The sequence below is a fragment of the Euleptes europaea genome, chromosome 2, assembly GCF_029931775.1.
Source record: "Euleptes europaea isolate rEulEur1 chromosome 2, rEulEur1.hap1, whole genome shotgun sequence".
Taxonomy (NCBI): Eukaryota; Metazoa; Chordata; class Lepidosauria; order Squamata; family Sphaerodactylidae; genus Euleptes; species Euleptes europaea.
In genome coordinates this window covers 15,328,529-15,352,034 of record NC_079313.1, presented here as the reverse complement: position 1 = coordinate 15,352,034, position 23,506 = coordinate 15,328,529, and the positions used below count along the sequence as shown (strand labels likewise).

The 23,506-nt window shown below is 47.6% G+C and overlaps 1 protein-coding gene across 1 annotated transcript in view; it reads left to right on the top strand.

The window, feature by feature from the left end:
* The window catches only part of MAP1S (microtubule associated protein 1S), a 44,770-nt gene that overhangs the window by 8,722 nt on the left and 12,542 nt on the right, over positions 1-23,506 (top strand). Inside the window, exons 2-3 of the mRNA XM_056844678.1 lie at positions 9,598-9,699; positions 21,064-21,146. Of these exons, the coding sequence (XP_056700656.1) occupies positions 9,598-9,699; positions 21,064-21,146 (185 nt within the window). The remainder of the gene's footprint in view (positions 1-9,597; positions 9,700-21,063; positions 21,147-23,506) is intronic.

Sequence of the window (23,506 nt, the reverse complement as noted above, 5' to 3'; positions counted from 1 at the left end):
AATGACCATGCAGGTTTGCAAAGCTTTGCTGGCCTACGGATTAAAGCTGTTTAGACATGCGAAGAACACAGGTATGAGCTTCTGAGCAGAGCCTGATGTGTTTTCCAGCAATGACACCCTGTGCTGGAGTATAAAACTCTTGGCTGGAAGCGTTCAAAGTGTTTCACGTGTATGATCATGTAATCCTAAGAACAGCCCTGTAAGGTAGGCCAAGGTTACTATCCCCATCTCAATGAGCAAAGGGCAGCTGAAGTTGGGTGAGGGTGCGTGAGGCCACCGAGCCTCTCTAAGTGAGAATTGATCTGGGAACCTCCTGCTTTACAGCTTGTTCTCTTGGTTATGGGGCTAGCTAGTCTTTGTTCCTTTGGGTTCAGATTTTTGCAGTGCTTCTGTGTAAGGGAGGCCCAGTTGAAGGGGGAGGCTTGGGAGAGCCATGCTACAAAAGGAGGCAAATGTGTACTTCAGCTTACTTTAAAAAAAAAACTTCTAGTCCTCATGGCTACAGAAAACTGTCTCTTCAGTAGTTCTGTAATCTGGAGAACCTGGTTGGTTTTCCCACTCCTACACATGAAGCCTGCTGAGTGACCTTGGGCTAGTCACAGTTCTCTCTGAACTCTCTCAGCTCCACCAACCTCAAAAGATGTCTGTTGTGGGGAGAGGAAGGGAAGGGGATTGTAAGCCGCTTTGAGACTCCTTTTGGTAGAGAAAATTGTGGTATAAGAACCAACTCTTGTTCTTCTGTGTGTGCCTGTGGTGGTGTTTGCTCCTGGTTTGCTTAGATGTTTAAACTGTTCCATTCGTGCTGGAAGAGACCTGGGTTCTCACTCAGCCACAGAGTGCCCTAGATGCCCTTGATCCAGTCACATTCTCTTAACCCCATGGCTGCATCGGACTGCCTGAAGGACTTTAAACCTCTGGAGAGAACAGCTCCATCTTTTTAACTGTGATAATCAGCCCGAGGTTGGGAAATGTGGATCCAGTCCCAAAGTGCTTAGCATTTTTCCATCCCTGCTTGAGCATCTGTAGAGAGGTTTCCTTCCCTCCTGCAAACCTCCTTACAGTAGGGTTGCCAGGTCCCTCTTCGCCACCGACAAGAGATTTTCGGGGCGGGGTTTGGGGAGGGGAGGAACTTCAATTCCATAGAGTCCAATTGCCAAAGTGGCCATTTTCTCCAGGTGAACTGATCTCTATCGGCTGGAGATCAGTTGTAATAGCAGGAGATTTCCAGCTAAGTACCTGGAAATTGGCAACCCTGCCTCTCAGGGTGGTTTGTGAGGATAAAAGGGGGAAGGGGGGGACCATGTACTCTCCAAGGTGGGATAAAAATATAACCACTTAAAATAGCTGGGTTTTGGGGGGAGGTTGGTAATTTAGAAGAAGAGTTGGTTTTTACATGTCGACTTTCTCCACCACTTAAGGAAGACTCAAACAGGCTTACAATTCCCTTCCCCTCCCCACAACAGACACCCTGTGAGGTGGGTGGGGCTGAAAGAGCTGTGACTTGCCCAAGGTCACCCAGTTGGCTTCGTGTGTGGGAGTGGGGAATCAAATCCAGTTCACCCGAAATCCAGTTCACCCACCGCTCATGTGGAGGAGTGGGGAATCAAACCGGGCTCTCCAGATCAGAGTCCACCGCTCCAAACCACCACTCTTAACAACTACACCACACTGGCTCTCAGACTGAATTTAGGTCAGGTTGAATTGATTATTCAGCTTTGAGAACTGGGCTTAGATATCTAAACATCTTTTTTTACTTTGGCTTCTTTCCCTTTCTGCGATTCCCTGGTCTGAAGAGCCTTGAGCGGTGGCCTCTTTCCCCATCTGCTGAGATGCTTCCTTGTCGAACTGTACTTCCTCTGGACACTGAACAGGAAGCAGCTGCAAAGGGCCTCTCATTCCAGGGCTCCTTGTTTTTTGTTTTTTTGTTTTTCTTCCTCCCCTCTTAAAGCCAAGAGTCTCGGATTTGGGAGAGAGCAATTAAAGTTTTTGTCATGTGAGTGTCTCAGGACTCCTGCTGATACGAACTTGGTTGTTATGGCCCCATTCTCCTCCTGGTCAGAGCTGCTGTTTGTGTCAGGTTTGAAAGCTTAGGCTTGAGAGTCAGCTAGCGTTTTTCTTTCTGGAGGCTTCATATTCGTTGTGGCAGTTGCAGTGCATAGGTTTAATTTTTGCATCCCTCAGCCATACGTATGTATTAAAGGTCTGTGACTTCTCGACTCTGGCTGCGGCTTGCAGGATCCCAGGAGTTTCTGCCAAGCATGTGAGATCTCTCTTGTCCCTTGTAGCCGGAGGTCACAGCAAGGAAGAAGAAGAAGAGTTGGTTTTTATATGCTGACTTCCTCTACCATTTTAAGGAGACTCAAACCTGCTTACGATCGCCTTCCCTTCCTCTCCCCACAACAGACACCCTTGTGAGGTAGCTGGGGCTGAGAGTTTGGAGAGAGCTGTGACTTGCCCAAGGTCACCCAGCTGGCTTCACGTGTAGGAGTGGGGAAGCCAACCCGGTTCACCAGATTAGAGTCCGCTGCTCCTGTGGAGGAGTGGGGAATCAAACCCAGGTCACCAGATTAGAGTCCGCCACTCATGTGGAGGAGTGGGGAAACAAACCTGATGGGGAAACCAACCTGGTTGTCCAGATTTTAGAGTCCATTGTTCATGTGGAGGAGTGGGGAAACAAACCCGGTTCTCCAGATTAGAGTCCACTGCTCTTAACCACTACGCTACGCTGGCTCTCTCCAGCAAGATAGTAATCGTCTGCCAAAGAGTGGTGATTCTAGCCTTTTGCGCAAAAGCTGACATCCTTGTATCTCTGAAATATCTCAACGGATTGTTGAGAAAGAGACGCATATCCCAGGAAACAGCGTGAGTTAGAAGCTGCTAACAGGATTGGCAAGGCGCCGGTTAGGAAAGAGGCTTCTCCCAAATGTGGTTGACCGTTTGGTGCACTTCTTGCTTAAGAGAGGGCTAACCGCTGAATGGTGCTTGCAGATGATGATCTTGATGTTTTGTTTCCTGTTAACTCAGGCATGTCATCTGTGTGCATCTCCTAAAGATTGACCAGAATTTAAGACCATTCCATGCATTCCAGAAAAAGTGGAAGGATGTGTTATTCTTTTCCTTTCTTGCAGCCCTCTGCAGAAAGCTGATTTGAGTTTTCTGCCCCACCTAAGGCCTCTGCCTTTCATATTGAAGCAACCCCCTTGGCTGAATCAGACTGCCTGAAGGTCTTTAGACCCCCAAGAGAAAACAGCTCCATCTTTTTAACGGGGATAATCAACCCGGGGTTGGGAAATGTTGGGAAACCCCACTCCCAGGGCTCTCTGCATTTTTCCAGCCCTGCTTGAACATCCACAGAGAGGTTTCCTTCCCTCCCGCAGCAGTTATATTCTTCCACCTTGACGTTTGCAAGTAGCGATAGAGACTGGCCAAGAATATTTTAGTAGAACCAAACAAGAAGGCATTTGCGTCCATTACGTAAGAAGAGCCCTGCTTGATCAGGCAACTGGTCCTCCTAGTCCAACATGGCAGCCAGCCAGTTGCTCTGTGGAGCCAAACAGAGGATGAAGCCTTCCCCTGATGCCGCCTCCCGGCAGTGGTATTCAGAAGTTTGCTGCCTCTAACTATGGAAATTCCTTGTAGTCACCGTCCACAGACGGACTTTTCCGCTATGAATCTGTCTAATCCCCTTTTAAAGCCCTCTGTGCCCAGGGTCATCGCTGCATCCATTGCAACGTAGGAAAACTGCCTTTTACCAATGGCGCTTTCACACATGCTGAATAATGCACTTCCAATCCACTTTAACAATAATTTGTAAGTGGATTTTGCCGTTTCACACAGTAAAATCCAACTGCATTGGAGGTGGATTGAAAGTGCATTATTTGGCATGTGTGAAAGTGCCCCAAGTCAGATTTTTGGTCTGCCTAGCTCAGTATTATCGCTACCATCATGGTGTAGTGGTTAAGAGCGGCAGACACCAGTCTGGAGAACCAGGTTTGATTCCCCACTCCTCCACATGAGCGGCAGACTCTTAATTTGGAGAACCGGGTTTGATTCCCCACTCCTACACATGTGTGGCGAACTATGATCTGGAGAACTGGCTTTGATTCCCCCCTCCTCCTACACATGAAGCCTGCTGGATTACCTTGGGCTAGTCACAGTTCTCTCTGAACTCTCTCAGCCTCACCTACCTCACAAGGTGCCTGTTGTGGGGAGTGAAAGGGAAGGTGATTGTAAGCCAGTTTGATTCTCCTTAAAAGGTAGAGAAAGTTAAAGGTAAAGGTCCCCTGTGAAGCACCGAGTCATTCCTGACCCATGGGGTGATGTCACATCCCGACGTTTCCAAGGCAGACTTTGTTTGCGGGGTGGTTTGCCAGTGCCTTCCCTAGTCATCTTCCCTTTACACCCAGCTAGCTGGGTACTCATTTTGCCGACCTCGGAAGGATGGAAGGCTGAGTCGACCTTGAGCCGGCTACCTGAAACCGACTTCCGTCGGGATCAGGTCGTAAGCAGAGCTTTTGACTGCAGTACTGCAGCTTAACTCTCTGTGCCACGGGGCTCCTTAAAAGGTAGAGAAAAGCAGGATATAAAAACCAGCTCTTCTTTCTGCTCCCTCCTTCTTCTCCCTTCTTCTTCGATGTGGCTCTTTGGCATGGAAGCACCTTTGTGAATACCTGCTACCTAAAATGCTTTTATCTGGAGGCCCTGGCAGTGAAATGCAGAGCCCTTCTGCAGGCAAAGCCAAGCACTGAGTCACTGAGCAATGGCCTTCTACCAGAAAGCAGAAGAGCATACCTGGAGGATTTCATACATAAGCAGCCTTCTACCTACCCAGACCATTGTTCCACCCTAGCTCAGGCCATTTATGCACTGACTGCTTTGGGGCTTCCTTTTGATTATGCATGCCTTTTCCGCCCGTCAGAGTTCGCCTTGTTCACCTTGTTCTCCCTGTGCATTTTGCCTAAGTTTTCTGGAAGCTGTTTTAGCCAGAATCTGGAAAACAAGGGCTAAACACCCGGGGAGAGCGAGGTGACCTCTGACGGTCAAGAAAGGCATGCATAATCAAGAGGAAGCCCCAAAGCAGTCAGCGGGGGTGACCGCAGGGAAACAGCCCTGCATAAATGGCCTCAGTCTTTCGTGGTGGTGGCTCTCTCAGGTGGAAAAAAGTCTTCTCTGACACCTGCTACCTGCGATCTTTAACTGGAGATGTCAGGGATTCAACCTTTTAATTATGACTCCTCACCTGCAATGCTCTGAAGCTACCAAATCCATGCCAGGTGGTGGTTGGTCGTTGGGCCGTAGCCTTAGGGTCTGAACATCCCCTTCTGGATGATAACTCCAGTTGTACTTAGACCCCGCTGTGGTTTGATAGACTGTCAGATGTAGTTGAAGCTTTCATGGACCTGGGATCCCTTTGTGTTGGCATCCCTTGGTCTTTAAGGTGTCACAAGACAAGCTGGGGCTTTGCTGCTGCAGCAGCAGGCTCTCAAGCTGGAACGTGTCCAGAGGAGGGCAACAAAGATGGTGATGGGTCTGGAGATCACGTCCTGTGAGGAAAGGTTGAAGGAGCTAGGTATGTTTAGCCTGAAGAGGAGAAGACTGAGAGGGGATATGATGACCATCTTCAAATACTTGAAGGACTGTCATATAGAGGATGGTGCCGAGTTGTGTTCTGTTGCTCCAGAAGGTTGGACCAGAACCAGCAGGTTGAAATTAAATCAAAAGAGTTTCCAGTGGTTAGAGCAGTTCTTCAGTGGAACAGGCTTCCCTGGGAGGTGGTAAGCTCCCCTGGAGGTTTTAGGAAGAGGTTAGATGGCCATCTGTCAGCAATGCTGATTCTATGACCTTAAGCAGATCATAAGAGGGAGGGCATCTTGGCCATCTTATGGGCATGGAGTAGGGGTCACTGGGGGTGTGAGGGGGGAGGTAGTTGTGACTATCCTGCATTGTGCAGGGGGTTGGACTAGATGACCCTGGTGGTCCCTTCCAACTATGATTCTATGAAATCCATTGGTCTTTAAGGTGTCACAAGACAAGCTGGGGCTTTGCTGCTGCAGCAGCAGACTCTCACAGGGCTGCCTCTCCAGCGATGGTTAGCAAAGCGTCTATTTATTTTTCTCTGATGCGTTTGCTCGGTTGCCATGTGCAATGGCTTTGATGTGTTGTCTGCACTTTCGAATGTTTGGCCGCTTGGCTGCCAGGGTGGGGTCCTGGGAAAGGCCGAGGATGTGGCGAGGCTGGATGTCGCATTCTGAGAGTGACCTGAGAGGGTGTGGTGTAGTTCTGCTGCCTAGCCCGGTGAGCCTCCTGGATGGGGGAAGACTGGATGGGGACTGGATGCAAGCTGCCGAGATCTCCTCGTGGGGTTGTTCTCAGCACAGCTGTGGCACGCACACGTATTGCAGTCCGTTGTGAGAGCTGCCATTGTGTGGCTTTGCTGATGTGAAGGCGCTGGTCTTATGTAAGCCAGCAGGCCGTGGCAACTGCAGCTGTGCGCCTGGATGCTGGCAGCTGCTCCAGCTCTCCCTTGTTCTCAGGCAAAGCGAGCATGTGGCATTCCCCATGTGGCTCGCAGAGCAAGTGCTTCGCCTCTTGTTTGGTGTTGCGATTTCGGCAGCAAAGCCTCTGATAACAATAGAGCGGGTGCGGCTCCACAGGATGCCTGCGAACATTCTCCTTTGCTTGTTCTTCACTTTCTGTGTGGGGAGAGGAAACCCGTCGGCTGTGGCTGGAAATGAAAATCTCGCGTGATCTCATAGGGGGCAGGAGGAGCTGGTGGCAAGGGGCGTGCTGAGGATTGGGAGGACTTACCGCGAAGCAGGGAAGTGAGGAAGCTCTGGTGTAAGGAAGAATAATGTTTGCTAAGTGGAGGAGAGGCGGGGGCGGAATTTGGTGTGCTGATTTGGATCATCTAATGGGTGAGCAGGCTGTAAGCTCCCAGTAGGTTCCTTGAGTTCTTACAAGATAGAAAGACAGCTAATAAATGCTTTAAATAAATAGGAAGGGGGCATGGTTCCCCACTATGTATCTTCAGCTCCCATGAGCCGTCCGGTAAGGTAAAGGAAGTCCCCTGTGCAAGCACCGGGTCATTACTGACTCATGTTTACTAGGCAGACTATGTTTACGGGGTGGTTTGACATTGCCTTCCCCAGTTGTCCACACTTTACCCCCAGCAAGCTGGGCACTCATTTTATTGACCTTGGAAGGATGGAAGGCTGAGTCAACCTCGAGCCGGCTACCTGAAACTGACTTCCGTCAGGATCGAACTCAGGTTGTGAGCAGAGCTTGGACTGCAGTACTGCAGCTTACCACTCTGCGGCCCGGGGCTCCTGGATGGGCCACCCAGTACTCCTTGGAAATTATTTATGTATATATTTACTTTGTTTACACTTTGCCTTTCTCCCCAGTGGGGCCCCAGAGTGACTTACATCACTCTCCTCAACAACTACCCTGTGAGGTAGTTCAGGCTGAGAGAGAATGTCCAGCCCAAGGTTGTCCGGTGAGCTTCCATGGCACAGTGGGATTTTGAACCTGGGCCACTCGGATATCCCGGCTTGGTACTCCAGCCACTACACACACCTTTCGCTGAAGCTTCTCGTCAGGCAATGTCTTATCACATTCAAGTTATCATAAGTATGCCATAATGTTAATTATTGCAATCGGATTGCGGAGTGTAATAAATCAACCTCCTCCTTGCTGAAAGCAGACAACAGAAGGAGTTGGTTTTTATATTCCAACTTCCTCTACCACTTAAGGAAGAATCAAACCGGCTTACAATCACCTTCCCCTCCCCTCCCCACAACAGACACCCTGTGAGGTAGGTGGGGCTGAAAGAGCTCTAAGAGAGCTGTGACTAGCCCAAGGTCACCCAGCTGGCTTCATGTGTATGAATGGGGAAACAAATCCAGTTCGCCAGATTAGTGCCCACCACTCATGTGTAGGAGTGGGGAATCAAACTCGGTTCTCCAGATTAAGAGTCCACCACTTGTAACCACTACACCACGCTTGCCAAAGCAGAGGCATGTGGTGAAAATCTTGCCGCCCTTCTTCCTGTCTCTTGGGCTCAGGTAAACCCTATAGCGGTGGGGTGAGGTGTTCTTGTTTTGATGTAGGGTGGGGATCATGATAGGGTGTAAGAACTAAGGTTGCCTCTGCAGATGCAGCGGACTTAACGGCAACCCCTGCAAGTGGCTTTTGAGGCAAGCGAGAATAGTGGTTTGCCATTACCTTCCTCTGCAGAGCCTTCTTTGGTGGTCTCCATTCCGAGTACTGACCCTGCTTAGCTTACGAGATCGGGCTTTACCATGCTGCCTTCCCTCCCGTTGTGAATGATACCTTTGGTATATTTACTGCTCTGCCCTTTTTCAAGTAGAAAAAGGTAAAGGTCAGTAGAAAAGCTCAGTAGAAAAAGGTAAAGGTCCCCTGTGCAAGCACCGGGTCATTCTTGACCCATGGGGTGATGTCACATCCCAACGTTAACTAGGCAGACTTTGTTTATGGGATGGTTTGCCTGTGCCTTCCCCAGTCATCTTCCCTTTACCCCCAGCAAGATGGGTACTCATTTTACCAACTTCGGAAGGATGGAAGGCTGAGTCAACCATGAGCCTGCTACCTGAAACCAACTTCTGTTGGGATCGAACTCAGGTCGTGAGCAGAGCTTTTGACTGCAGTACTGCAGCTTAACACTGCGCCACGGGGCCGAAAAACCATGCTGGATCAGACCAAGGCCCTTCAAGTCCAGCAGGCTGTTCATACAGTGGCCAACCAGGTACCTCTAGGAAGCCCACAAACAAGAAGGCTGGAGCAGCATTATCCCACCTGTGTCCCACAGCACCTAATGTAATAGGTATGCTCCTCTGATACTGGAGATAATAGGTATGCCTCATGACTAGTAGCCATTTTGACTAGTAGCCATGAACACATGAAGCTGCCTTATACTGAATCAGACCTTTGATCCATCAAAGTCAGTATTCTCTACTCCAAGGCTTCTTAAACTTTTTCCACTCATGACTCCTTTTCGCCCGAGAAATTTTTACGTGACCCCAGGTATATAGGTATATAAAATTGGTATACAAATCAAACATTTACTGATAATACATTATAAAGAAATTTATTTTAAAACAATTCTTTGGTATACATACCTTTTACTATTGCCAAATTTTTTGCAACACCCACAATCAGTTACGCGACCCCATATGAGGTCACAACCCACAGTTTAAGAAGCTTTGGTCTACTCTGACCGGCAGTCGCTCTCCAGGTTCTCAGGTAGAGGTCTTTCACATCACCTACTCGCCTAGTCCCTTTAACTGGAGATGACAGGGATTGAACCTGGGACCTTCTGCATGCCAAGCAAACGCTCTACCACTGAGCCACGCCCCTCCCATGGATAGCCCTCTCCTCTGTGAACATGTCAGTTCCCCTCCTATTTCCTTGATCTTTTTCCAGATGTGTGATAGTGGCCAGCATCTTCCGCTGGTGAGGACCTTTAGCTTGGAGCCTGGTTACCATTAACCGTGATTGCTGCTTCTCCTTGCTCTGGAAGGCCAAGGGGGGGCCGGTGGCAGTGTCCTTCCATGACCTCTCACTTTCCCCCTCTTCCAGGGATTCGCTCGTGGGATATCGACCTGACCGCCTGCAACCTCGACCAGCAGCTGAAACTCTTTGTGTCCCGTCATTCGGCTACCTTCTCTGATATTGTGAAAGGTAAGAGGCGGGCAGGGATGGTGCTTCTGGGTGGTCCCAGTCAACCCCTGGGAGGCACCCTTTTATAATTCATGTCCAGTGGGTCCATGCAGAGATTTCACTCTGGTTATAGGATTCCAGAACTACGGCCCTCCTTCCCCAGATTCCCCAGATTTTGCAGCTGGAATTGGCAGCACATGCAGCTGGTCCTTCTGGGAAGGAGTTTTCCTGGAGCTGTGAACACATGAAGCTGCCTTATGCTGAACCAGACCCTTGGTCCATCAAAGTCAGTATTGTCTACTCAGACCAGCAGGGTCTCAGACTGGAGTCTTTCACATCACCTACCTGCCTAGACCCTGGAGATGCCGGGGATTGAACCTGGGGCCTTCTACATGCCAAGCAGATGCTCTACCACTGAGCCACAGCCCCTTCCCATGATGAATTCTCACGGTTGACCGTTTTTGGCTTGGAGTGGTGGTGGTGGTGGTGGGGGCTGAAATGTTGTTGGAAGGATCCCCTCCCAAGCCGTTTTGTTTCATCCCGGTTTTCTTCTTTTCTGTTGTCCCTCTCAGCTGCCCTTCTGTGTATTTTAATAAAAGGGGGTGGGTAAGCTTTGCTGGCTATGTAATCCAGCCAGTTGGAGATTGTGTAGCCAGCACGATGATCTCACAGTGCCACAGAGCCAATCTGATTTGGCTCCCTGACAACATCGCAAGGCTGAATCAGTGGGAGGGCTGTCCTTTCTTGGAATTGGCATGGGTTATTGGGCTTCCTGAACTACCTCTGTGTGTGTGTGTGGGGGGGGTATGTGAGTGGGGTAGAAGGTAGTCATTCATGAAATGTGAATCCCCTTGTTTTCGTACAACCTGCCCAGCAGGGTCAGATTGAGCCAGAACCAACAGGTTGAAATTAAATCAAAAGAGTTTCCTTCTAGACATTAGGAAGAATTTTCTAACAGTGAGATCGGTTCCTCAGTGGAACAGGCTTCCTCGGGAGGTGGTGAGCTCTCCTTCCCTGGAGGTTTTTAAGCAGAGACTAGATGGCCACCTGTCAGCAGTGCTGCTTCTGTGACCTTGGGCAGGAGAGGGAGGGCAATCTTGTTTCCCCACTCCTAGACGTGAAGCCAGCTGGGTGACCTTGGGCTAGTCACAGTTCTCTCTGAGCTCTCTCAGCCCCACCTACCTCACAGGGGAGGGGAAGGGAAGGTGATTTTAAGCCAGTTTGATTCTTCCTTAAGTGATAAAGTCAATATATAAAAACCAACTCTTTTTCTTCTTCTCCAAACCATGGATGGCACCCCTCGGAGCCCGAACCTGCTCCTTGGCCGCTCCTGCCCGTGTCCTTGAATGACTGTCCGCTTCGCACGTTTGGTGCTGACTTCACGTTGCAGGCAGTGTGTGTGTGTTTGTCTGGTGCTTGCGTCGCTCTGTGAGGAGCAGCTGGAGAACGGCTGCTGTTGTCTTTTCCCGGGCGGCGGGGAAGGCAGGGCTGCTCCTTGGGCCCTCCAGGGCTTAGCTGACTCCTCTGTGTTTTTGCTGTGGAAAACAAACAGTTTGAGCTGGAAAGACAGAGCGGCTTTTGTCGAGAGCTGCTTTGCAGCTCTCCGCTCGGCTGGTGTCCGTGCTGCCTGGATGGGGCAGCTGCTCTTCTCTGGGAGGCGGATGCAAGAATGCCTGCGCCGGCGGCTCTCTGGGTTGTTTGTCATATGGCAGGCTTTGTGAAAACTCGTGGTGCCCTCTCCCCTCCAGATTGCTTGCCAACCCCCCCCCCCCAACCTGGTGTGGTTGCGTGTTTGAGAGCTCACGCATGTGCCAGCGTGGTGCAGTGGTTAAGAGCTATGGTTTGGAACGGTAGACTCTGATCTGGAGGACCAGGTTTGATCCCCCACTCCTCCACGTGAGCGGTGGACTCTAATCTGATGAACCGGGTTGGTTTCCCCGCTCCTACACATGAAGCCAGCTGGGTGACCTTAGGCTAGTCACAGCTTTCTCTGAACTCTCTCAGCCCCACCTACCTAACAGGGTGTCTGTTGTGGGGAAGGAAAGGTGATTTGTAAGCCAGTTTGGTTCACAGGAACACATGAAGCTGCCTTCTACTGAATCAGACCCTTGGTCCATCAAAGTCCGTATTGTCGACTCAGACCAGCAGCGCCTCTCCAGGGTCTCAGGCAGGGGTCTTTCCATCACCTACCTGCCTAGTCTCTTTAACTGGAGATGCCAGGGATTGAACCTGGGACCTTCTGCATGCCAAGCAGATACTCTAGCACTGAGCTACAGCCCGTTCCTCCTTAAGTGGTAAAGTCGGCACATAAAAACCAACTCTTCTTCTTCTTCCATCGATGTCAGAGTATTTGTCGGCGCTGTGGCATCAAGGGAGACGATCCTGTTCTGAGTGTCTGATGGAAGGGAGATACCAGAAGGCAACTTTTGAGTTTGTGCGAGTTACTTTTTTTTCCATGCTTCGGTCATTCAGGACAGCCTTTGAAAGAACCGCTTACCTTGCGAATTGCACGGCTGCTGCTTCGCCCACAGCTTTCCTGTCGAAAGCTGGAATGCTGGGCGAGGCAAAATCTGGCCTTGATCCTGCGCTGCGGCTGCTTTCTTGCAGCCGGCGGCGGCGGGGGGGGGGCTGGGCTTGTGAGTGGAGCGAATTCTCAGGGCCTCGGGTGGTACATGACTTGACTCTCAAGGGTCCCTTGTTCGTGCCCGCCTTTAAATAGCAGCTTCTGGAATGGTCGGTTGTCACGGAGGGCTTGGCCTGTGGAGCCGGCTGTGGGTCTCTAGCCTCTGGACGCTGCTGCTGCGGACAGCTCGATTGTTCTTCTCCGACAGGAGCACATGTCTTGACTCTCCTGAAATAGCGAGGGCTTGCCCCCCAAAACCCTTGAGGCGACCGCGTGATTTCCAAAGAAGTCTCCCTCTTTATCTCCGTAGATCACATTGGTTGTCTTTGATCTGAGGCTCACCAGTCAGAGTTCTGACACTCGTGAGTACATAAGAACATGAGAAAAGCCATGCTGGATCAGACCAAGGCCCATCAAGTCCAGCAGTCTTGTTCACACATGCTCCTCTGGTACTGGAGAGAATAGGTACGCATCATGACTAGTACTCATTTTGACTAGTAGCCATGGATAGTCCTCTCCTCCATGAACATGTCCACTCCTCTTCAAGCCTTCCAAGTTGGCAGCCATTATCACATAAGAACATAAGAAAGGCCATGCTGCATCAGACCAAGGTCCATCAAGTCCAGCAGTCTGTTCACACAGCGGCCAACCAGGGGCCTCTAGGAAGCCCACAAGCAAGATGACTGCAGCAGCATTGTCCTGCCTGTGTTCCACAGCTCCTAATCTAACAGGCATGCTCCTCTGATCCTGGAGAGAATAGGTATGCATCATGACTAGTATCCATTTTGACTAGTAGCCATGGATAGCCCTGTCCTCCGTGAACATGTCCACTCCCCTCTTAAAGCCTTCCAAGTTGGCATGACATTTATTCATTACATTTATTTATTTATTAAATTTATAACCTGCCTTATTAAATTTATAACACAAGGCGCCGTATAATATGGTACCTGCTAGTGCAGAATGCCTGCCAATTGGGTCCCCATAATTCAATAAATAGTTATTAAAGGGGGGGTAGGGAGGCCAGCACTGGTGTTACCTGTGGCTGTCCTTAATCGTAGGCCTGGTGGAAGAGCTCTGTCTTATAGGCCCTGCGGAACTCTTTCAGATCCCGCAGGGCCCTGATGTTACTAGGTAGAGCATACCACCAGGCCAGAGCCAGGGCCAAGAAAGCCCTGGCTCTCGTCAAGGACAGCTGCACACTCTTGGGGCCAGGGACTGCCCACATGACTTCACCATTCCTTATACACTCCACTCTCATTCATTTTTACTTTTCCAAGTGCTCTTCAGTTTTGGCAAGCGAGCAAGGTGAAGGTCCAGATGGGTGCTGTACTGGTTTTCTTTCCATTGAAGACATGGCCAGCCTCCCTCCTGGGAAGGCCTCAAGGCAGATGGCAACGAATTGCTTTTTAAAAAGACAAACCTATGCCCATTTAAAAACAAACAGTCCAGTGAATACACAGCCAGTCTAGTAATTTTGGCTTGCCTGGAGTCGGACGCTTGCTCACGTCCCATCTCTACTGGGGCTGGGAGTGCCACAATTTAATGCGTGAAGAAATACTTCCTTTTATCTGTTGGATATGGGGGTGACATGCATTGCCCAACAGCTCAGTGGAGTGTCCTGCGGGGGTTTCAACGACAGTTAGGCAAGAAGTGCCCCCCCTCCCCTGCCTTGTTTTTGGTTTTGGAGTAGTTCAGCAGGAATGTGTTCGTGTCCTGAGTTTGTAATCTGCAGCCCTGAGGAATACGAGCTTGAAGTCTCAGGAGTTCATGCCGGGGCCCGTGCTCTGTGCTTCATGGTAGTCAAGAGCAGGTGTTGTAATGGAACGAGTCCACTGGCCTACGCGGAGCACTGTGACTGCCGCAGGAAGCTGCAGCGCAACAAATTGATCAGTCTATTTAAGAGTGCTTTAAGAGCCCCCGGGGGCTCCTTTGAGCTATTACCCCTTTGCAGGATCAGCAGGTTTGATGGCCTGCTTTGTGGTCAAAAGGCCTTAGATGACTTCTTCCCCTCCTTCTGTTTATTTCATTGCCAAATGGACATCTTTCCGCTGAGGAAGCCTGGCTCCTGATTCAGCCCCTCCTCTCAGGGATTCATTTTCACCCCCCTCCTTGGGTCTTGAGGCTTAAAGTACATGCTGTTGTGGCCTTGAACATGTGAACACATGCAGCTGACTGAATCAGACTCTTGGCCCATCAAAGTTAGTATTGTCTACTCAGACCGGCAGCAGATCCCCAGGGTCTCAGGCTGAGGTCTTTCCCATCACCTACTTGCCTGGTCCCTTTAACTAAAGATGCCGGGGATTGAACGTGGGACCTTCTGCATGCCAAGCAGATGCTCTACCACTGAGCCATGTGCATTTAAACACCAGTCATGGATAAAGCAAGAACGGGTGTGTGCTATTTAAAAATCAAGGAGCATATGGGTGAAGAGTACTGAAGCCTCCACCTACCAGCAATTCAAGTCTCTGCAGCCCTCCCTCTGCAGCCTTTTATTCCAGCTGTGCAGGCTGCCAGTATTACAGCCCAGCTGCAGGGAAAGTTTGGGTGATGGATTTCAAAGGAGTGCGTTGCAGGTGTAAGGGCTGGGCAGCATGACATACCTCTTAGTGCACTTTCTGGCCAGACATTCATAAGAACATAAGAAAGGCCATGCTGGTTCAGACCAAGGCCCATCAAGTCCAGCAGTCTGTTTGCACAGTGGCAATCCAGGTGCCTCCAGGAAGCCCACAAACAAGACAACTGCAGCAGCATTGTCCTGCCTGTGTTCAACAGCACCTAATATAATAGGCATGCTCCTCTGATCCTGGAGAGAACAGGTATGCATCATGACTAGTATCCATTTTTACTAGTAGCTATGGACAACCCTCTCCTCCATGAACATGTCCACTCCCCTCTTAAAGCCTTCTAAGTTGGCACCCATCCCCACATCCTGGAGCAGGGAGCTCCACAATTTAACTATGCGTTGTGTGAAGAAATACTTTGATCTGTTTTGAATCTCTCACCCTCCAGCTTCAGCAGATGACCCCATGTTCTAGTATGAGAGAGGGAGAAAAGCTTCTCCCTGTCCACTCTCTCCATATCATAAATAATTTTATAGACCTCTATCATGTCTCCCCTTAACCGCCTTCTTTCCAAGCTAAACAGCCCTAAACGTTTTAACCATTTCTCATAGGCAGTTGCTTTAGTTCTCTGATTATTTTGGTTGCTCTTTTCTGCACCTTCTCAAGCTCCGCAATATCCTTTTTTAGGTCCATGATCAGAACTTTACACAGTATTCCAAGCATGGTCTCACCATGATTTGTACAAGGGCAATATGGTAGCAGAAGATTTATTCTCTATTCCTTGTCTAATTATGGCCAGCATGGAATTTGACTTTTTCACAGCAGCTGCACACTGGGTTGACCGTCTTCATCCAGCTATCCACTCCCACCCCAAGATTCCCTTTTTGGTCTGTCGCTGCCACCACAGATGCACTTTATACCAGACACAGGCAGGTCCAAGCTTTAAGCGCACTCATGATGGCTTGAGCCTGGCTCGTGTACACATGGCAGGGCTGTTTGTTTGCAAGTAACGTGCACCCCTTAGCACCAGTTATATCAGTAGAGCTGAGCTTCCCCCCACCCACCCCAAAATGGAAGGTGGGTTTACAAGTGTGTAGATCCACTTGAACCCTTTGCTCCTCCATTGTGCTGAAGACAATTTCCCCTAGTGCTGGAGCACACTGCCGTGCTGGTATGTGGCCGGGGGGTCCAGAGAAGGTATTGGGCCGCAAAGCTGCTCCCTGGCAGTCCTGTGTGGGTCTGTTCACACACACTCACCCCGCTCAGTTTTTTTGTGTTCTGAATGTGGGGCAGGGAGATGATGCAGCTGGGACATTGGTGTACGTGCCTGTGAAACTGCCCAATCCCTTCTGCTGCCGCTCAGGATTAGATTCTCCTTTGCTGTGTGTGGCAGAGCGCTTTCCTGGGTGCCGTTGGTCACCTTTTCCCAGAGAGCTGTTGGATCTTCCACACATACATACACATACCTTTATTGGCATAATGGATTTTCCACACCTCGGGTCATCTGTATGGATTCCTGAAGCTTGGTAACAATATTTTCCCTTCAGTATTCCCCTCCTCCATTCTGATAACTCTGCGTACCCTCGTGGATCCTCTTGGATGTGGGGCAGATGCCTACAGATGTTGCTTCCATGGAGAGAGGGCATTTGTCTTTGAGGCTAGCTGATTTTGTTGGTAAATGATGCTGCCATTTCTCTTATTATCCAAGGGATTCAGCCTTTTGTTACAGATGGGAGGCTGGGGCCCAGCGTCATTTATTATTATTTTTTAAATTACTTTATTACATCTTAAAGAACAGTACGTTTTAGTATAGTATCTATCTTGCATCCAGTTTTCTTGAAGTTCATTGACTTTAAAATTAAATGCAAAAGGTGAAGAAGGATACAAGGGTGTGGAGAAAGCTCTACGGAGAATAGTTTCAGAGGGGGAGGGGATTTTTTTTTATTTTTATGTATCTAGTACTGCTTAGACAGCTATAGCCTTGAGCAGAAAATAAAGGAATAAAAATGCCTTATTTAGTGTTATTCTTTTGGTATTTAATTATTGATCCTATAAATTTTGCCACAGACGGAGTAACAGAATCATTTGTATCTGATAGTAGCCACGTCATCTGCGCTCTCGTACTGCCAGATGCCTCATTTTTATTTTTATCATTATTATTTTTTAAATACCAAATCCAGGCCTAAGAACAGCACATTGTATACAGAATGTTGCAGAGGGAAAAAGGGAGGGGGCAGAGTGGAGAAAAATCGCAGCCCTAACAAGGGGAATGGAGAGTTTGATATATGAACAGAAGAGAAAAATTTGACAGAACAATTCTGCTATTCAAGAGCCCAGCGTCATTTATAAAACAAAACATTTCTCCGTATCATTTTGAACAGCCTTCAGGAAGACTTCCTAGGGCCTTATATGCACGGGTTGTTTCCATTGGATATGCTGCTTTCTCCATGCACAGTATTTGCAGTCAAATTCTCAACTCAGTCTGCACAGGGGTCTGAAACTGACCAATACTTGCTGTGAAACTGACCAAATAAGCAGCCTCATAGGTCCTTTGTGATTATTTCAGAGCTCTCCTTAGTTGCAAACAACCCCCCCCCCCCTTGATCAGGCTGAGTTCTGAAACTGACCAAATAAGTAGGTGCATAGGTCATTTGTGATTTGTGATTATGTTAGCGTTCTCGCTTGTCGCAAAACAAAAAAACCACTGTTGCATCAGACTGAGGTCTGAAACTATCCAACGCTCACTGTGAAACCGGCCAAATAAGCAGCCTCATAGTATTCCAGCTTTGAGGGGAGGGTTGGATGAAGGGGAAAGACAAGTGAGAGGGAGCAGTGAGAATGGGCGTGGAAAGAAAACCCCGAATTGAAAAGTATGCACAGGACCAGCTTTTGATTTGGGATCGAGGCAGACATTAAACTCGGGGTAAAACCGCTTCCACAAAACATAGGAAAAACATGAGGGGAGAGCGAGGCGACTTCTAAAGGTCGGAAAATACATGCATAATGAAAACAAAGCCCTGAAGTACTCGGGGCTTGATGGTGATGGAAACATCCCATGCATAAAAGGCCTAGGTTACAGCCTCAGCAAAATGGGGGGTATAGTTTTCCACATCCTTTTTGCTACTTAGCAAAACCTTTCTCTTCATTTCCCTGGCTGTGGGGCTCTTTGTTTTATGAGGAATTGGATTCTTGCCCCATCCCTCTCCTGTAAATGCTTCCAGCTAGGTGTGAATCCATCAGGACTGGATATTTATTGGGAGGGGTAGCAAATACGGTAGAAGACAGAGCCAAGATGCAAGATGATCTTGACAGGCTGGAGAAATGGGCTAGAACTAATAAAATGCACTTCAACAAAGACAAATGTAAAGTTCTGCATTTAGGTAGGAAAAATCAAATGCATAATTATAGGATGGGGGAGACTTGTCTGATCTGCAACTGGTTGACAGATCGTACCCAAAGAGTGTTAGTTAATGGTTCCTCATCCACTTGGAGAGAAGTAACTAGTGGAGTTCCTCTGGGATCTGTGGAGTTCTTCAGGGATCTGTACTGGGCCCTGTGTTGTTCGACATCTTTATAAATGATTTGGATGAAGGAATAGAGGGGATGCTTATTAAATTTGCAGATAATACTAAATTGGGAGGGGTAGCAAATACGGTAGAAGACAGAGCCAAGATGCAGGATGATCTTGACAGGATGAAGAAGTGGGCTAGAACTAATAAAATGCACTTCAACAAAGACAAATGTAAAGTTCTGCATTTAGGTAGAACAAATCAAATGCATAATTTTAGGATAGGGGAGACTTGTCTGAGCAGTAGTGTGTGTGAAAAGGATCTTGGGGTCTTAGTAGACCAAACACTGAACATGAGTCAGCAGTGTGATGCGGTAGCTAAAAAGGCAAATGTAGTCTTGGGCTGCATCTACAGAAGTATGGTGTCCAGATCACGCGAAGTGATGGTATCGCTTTACTCTGCTCTGGTTAGACCTCAACTAGAGTACTGCGTTCAGTTTTGGGCACCACAATTTAAAAAAGATGTGTCCAGAGGAGGGCAACAAAGCTGGTGAGGGGTCTGGAGACCAAGTCCTATGAGGAAAGGTTGAAGGAGCTGGGTATGTTTAGCCTGAAGAGGAGAAGACTGAGAGGGGATATGATAAGCATGTTCAAGTACTTGAGGGGCTGTCATATTGAGGATGGTGAGGATTGTTTTCTGTTGCCCAAGAAGGTCGGACCAGAACCAACAGGTTGAAATTAAATCAAAAGAGTTTCCTTCTAGACATTAGGAAGAATTTTCTAACAGAGTGGTTCCTCAGTGGAACAGGCTTCCTCGGGAGGTGGTAAGCTCTCCTTCCCTGGAGGTGTTTAAGAAGAGGTTAGATGGCCACCTGTCAGCAATGCTGATTCTGTGACCTTAGGCAGATGATGAGAGGGAGGCCATCTTGGCCATCTTCTGGTCACTAGGTGTTGGGGGGAGGTAGTTTTGAATTTCCTGCATTGTGCAGGGGGTTGGACTTGATGGCCCTGGTGGTCCCTTCCAACTCTATGATTTAGTTTTGTCCTAGTTTTTTTTTTTTAGTCAAAAGCACTGCTCCTTAAGTGGCTTAGAACAATTAAAATCCAGTACTAATTACAATTAAGGTGCTATACAAAATGCTGCTCTGGGAACTGGATCCAGGCATGGAGGAAGCACGGCAGGCTGCCCTTTTCTCCCCTTTGCTCGCCTTGCAATTTAGGGTGTGCCCTCAGTCGCTCATAAGGCTGTTCATCCCTCCCGAAAATAGCTCTGCAGGGATTTATAGAGGTCCTGAATCAGAGCAGTGCTTTAGGGAAGAGGAAGCTGGGTACTCATTTTACCAACCTCAGAAGGATGGAAGGCTGAGTCAATCTTGAGCCGGCTACTTGAAACGGACTTCGGTTGGGATCTAACTCAGGTCGTGAGCAGAGCTTTTGACTGCAGTACTGCAGCTTACCACACTGCGCCACAGCGCTCTTTATGTATTAGAAGGTGTTTATTTGTAAGCACTGTATCACAAATGTAAAATAGATATTGATTTGCAACCGTAATGTTTGCAAGTAACGTATTTATAAATACACTACTGTGAGTTTTTGTTGTAATTTTATATCAGAGGTTGGGTACTAGTCTATATATTGTTAGTACTACACATTTACTACCTGACTCCCCCCCCCCCCCGGTAATTATTATTTAACTGATACCAGCTACGAATTGAATCGCATTGGGGAGGGAAATTGCAGTGTCTCTGGCACAGATGGCTGCAGAAGGGGTGGTGTGTGCTCAGCATTTTAAAACAAAGCTGAGCCATTCAATGCCTTGAGCAAAATGCAAGCTCTGGAACGTGTGATACTGCCTGATAGGGGCTGAAGCCATTGGGGAGGGGTCGTGACTCAGTGGCAGAGCATCTGCTTGGCATGAAGAAGGTAAGGGACTAGGCAAGTAGGTGATGTGAAAGACCTCTGCTGGAGACCCTGGAGAGCCACTGCCAGTCTGAGCAGACAATACTGAATTTGATGGACCAAGGGTCTGATTCAATATAAAGCAGCTTTGTATGATGGGTGGGGCTGTGGCTCAGTGGTAGAGCATCTGTTTGGCATGCAGAAGGTCCCAGGATCAATCCCTGGCATCTCCAGTTAAAGGAACCAGGCAAGTAGGTGATGTGAAAGACCTCTGCCTGAGACCCTGGAGAGCCGCTGCTGGTCTGAGTAGACAACACTGACTTTGATGGACCGAGGGTCTGTTTCAGTAGAAGGCAGCTTCATGTGTCCATCGAGCACACTTGTCTCTTCTGATTGGCAGAGACTCTCCGAACAGCCCTTGTCATGCCTTATGTGCCATTCTTATTCAGATTTCTGAAATCCTAGTTCCAGTATATTGCTAATTAGATGTCTCTTTATATTTATTTCACACAGTGATAAATTTTGAGTCTCAATGAGAAAGGTGGACTGTAAATATAGTAAATCAGTACATTGTGGCTGGGTGGTTGCCTTGCATTTTGGCCTTTGCTTTTTTGGAGTTTGACCTGTCCTGTTGTCAGCTGCCTGCCGTTTGTCTGGGACCCCGGGTAGGAATGGCAGAAATTAACATAAATACGCTGCCTTTTCAGGAGGGGGGTGCCACGATGCATCAGAGCAGTCTTGGCTTTTCTCTCTCTCTGAGGTTCCTGTTCAGATCGCTCTCTCTTTCCGCGCAGGTCAGCGTGCCCTTCATCATCGCGGAGATATCCTAGAGACATTAGTTTTGCTGAATCCTTCCGACAAGTCGATCTGTGATGAGGTAAGCAGGGAGCCTCGCTTTGGGAATGGGAGTGGCTGGAGGGGGGCCAGGCACCAACATTTTGGCATCAGAAACGTATTCTGAGGCCATTTGTGCATGGCTCTTTCCTCGCAGTCCCCTTGCTGACTATTTCGGGGCTTTGCTTTATGCTTGCATTTTCCGACCAGAAGAGGTCGCCTCGCTCTCCCCGCGCGTTTTCACGTGTTTTTTTATATATATAAATTTTTATTGGTTTTTCAAAAAATAATACAATCCAACTTATTCGGCATTTCATAAAGCTTATCTTTCCATATATCAGTAAAAAAAACAATATTTGCTCAATGTATGCCTTCATTAAATACAGATATTAAAATTGACTCCCCTTCCCCCGGCTTCTTCTTACCCATTTCTTAATCCGGTCACTCCTTTATTTTAAAAATTGTCTATTCCTAACATACTAATGAGTATTTACTTATAATTTTCTATTTATTTCTATCATCTATTATATACCCATTTTAATACATCATCCAATCACATATATAATCAGTTAAAATTAATAAGAAATATTTAGAAAAAGAAAAGAAATTCATTAAACTGCCATAAAAAGGGATAGACCCATATATTTTTTTCATTAATATGTAATTTTAAAAAACTCATTATTTCCCCCCCAAATTTCCCCCTTCTCCCATCATTTCAGTATTCTCCAACTCTTTAACCCTTCTTTTTGAACAGCTTTTTCTGTCTAGAATTTCTGTTGGTTTGTTCTTGCTTTCTTGATTTTGTCTCTTGGTGACCATGATGTCCATCCACTGCACCCTGCACGCTTAGGTTTTCATTTTGTCGCATTTCTTCTTGTCTTTCTCCTTGAGTAGGATCTATCAGCTCTCTATTTCTTGACAAAAATGTTTCAACCTCTGCCAAGGAGTTAACAGCACGTCTGATCTGTTTGTAAGTGAAAGTAAGACCTTGTGGTGTTAGCCAAGCGTATTTTATTCCATTTTTCCTTAGTGTCATAGTGAAATCTTTATAAATATTCCTCTTGGCAATCAGGTGGCGAGGTAAATCTTTCAACAGTGTTAATGGTGTTCCATCTACTGAAAAAGGGTTGTCAAAGTGATTTTGCATGGTAGTGTTCTTCATTCTAGAATCATAAAAAACAATCACAATCTCTCTAGGCTTTGGTTGTAGCATTTTTGGAGATAAGGGGACCCTGTATATCTTGTCAATTGCATAATTTAATTTTTGTTCATTCATATTAAAAATGCCAGCAAGTGATTTTATCATGGTCTCTCTGGTGTCCCCATATTTTTCAGAAAAATTGCGTATACGTAAATTAAGCTCTCTTGGTTCTTGTAGGTTATCCGGGCTGTGTGACCGTGGTCTTGGTATTTTCTTTCCTGACATTTCGCCAGCAGCTGTGGCAGGCATCTTCAGAGTAACACTGTCCTTCAGTGTTACTCCTCTGAAGATGCCTGCCACAGCTGCTGGCGAAACGTCAGGAAAGAAAATACCAAGACCACTGTAACACAGCCCGGATAACCTACAAGAACCAATGAACTCTGACCGTGAAAGCCTTCAACAATATTTTTAAGCTCTCTTGATTTCATATCCAAAAGTGCAATCTGATCCTTTAAAGCCTCTTGTAATTGTATTTTTTCAATTTGTTTCACACAACCCTTAATTTTATTTTGCATTTCTTTTTGCTTATTCACTACTTTTTTTACATTGGCTTCCATCTCATTCATATCTGTTTTCAGTTCCTTCACTTGGTCTTTAGTTGTCTTGATCTCATTTAACACATTGCCAAACTTCTTATCAAAAAGTTGAATCAGTTGCTTTGTGAGTTGGTCTTGTTGGTTAGAAACCTGTTGAATTTGCTTGTTGATTGTTTCAGTTTGCTTTGTCAGCATTTCCTCCACTTGTTTATAATCCATAGTTCTCTGCTGAGGTTGATGAATGTCCAGTCAGTAGTTGTTGTAGCGTCGGGTGATATTTGTGTGGCACAACCATAGAGTTTCAAATTAGGCTTGGATGAACATCCGGTGTTCCCAGCGGAGTCTCTTTCTCAAAGTGAAACGTGGCTGAAGGACTCCTTAAAACGAAAGAGCTCCAGTGCAGAAGTGAAAGTTCATCCCTCCCCCTCATAAATCACAGTCTTTTAATTGGTAATTGCAGTGTCACTCTACGCATCTGTTGTTATGTCTGGCCATGAATGAAGTTTATAGTTCATCAATCAAGTTGTTAAGTATTCCTTTTAACCGGGTTATCTCAAATTCTTGGGTGGGGGGTGCGGTTTCTGCAGTCGTTTTAAAAAGTTCCACCATCTTTCGAAATTGGAATGTAAACAAAAGGAGTTCTTGGCACTTACTCAGGTATCGGAT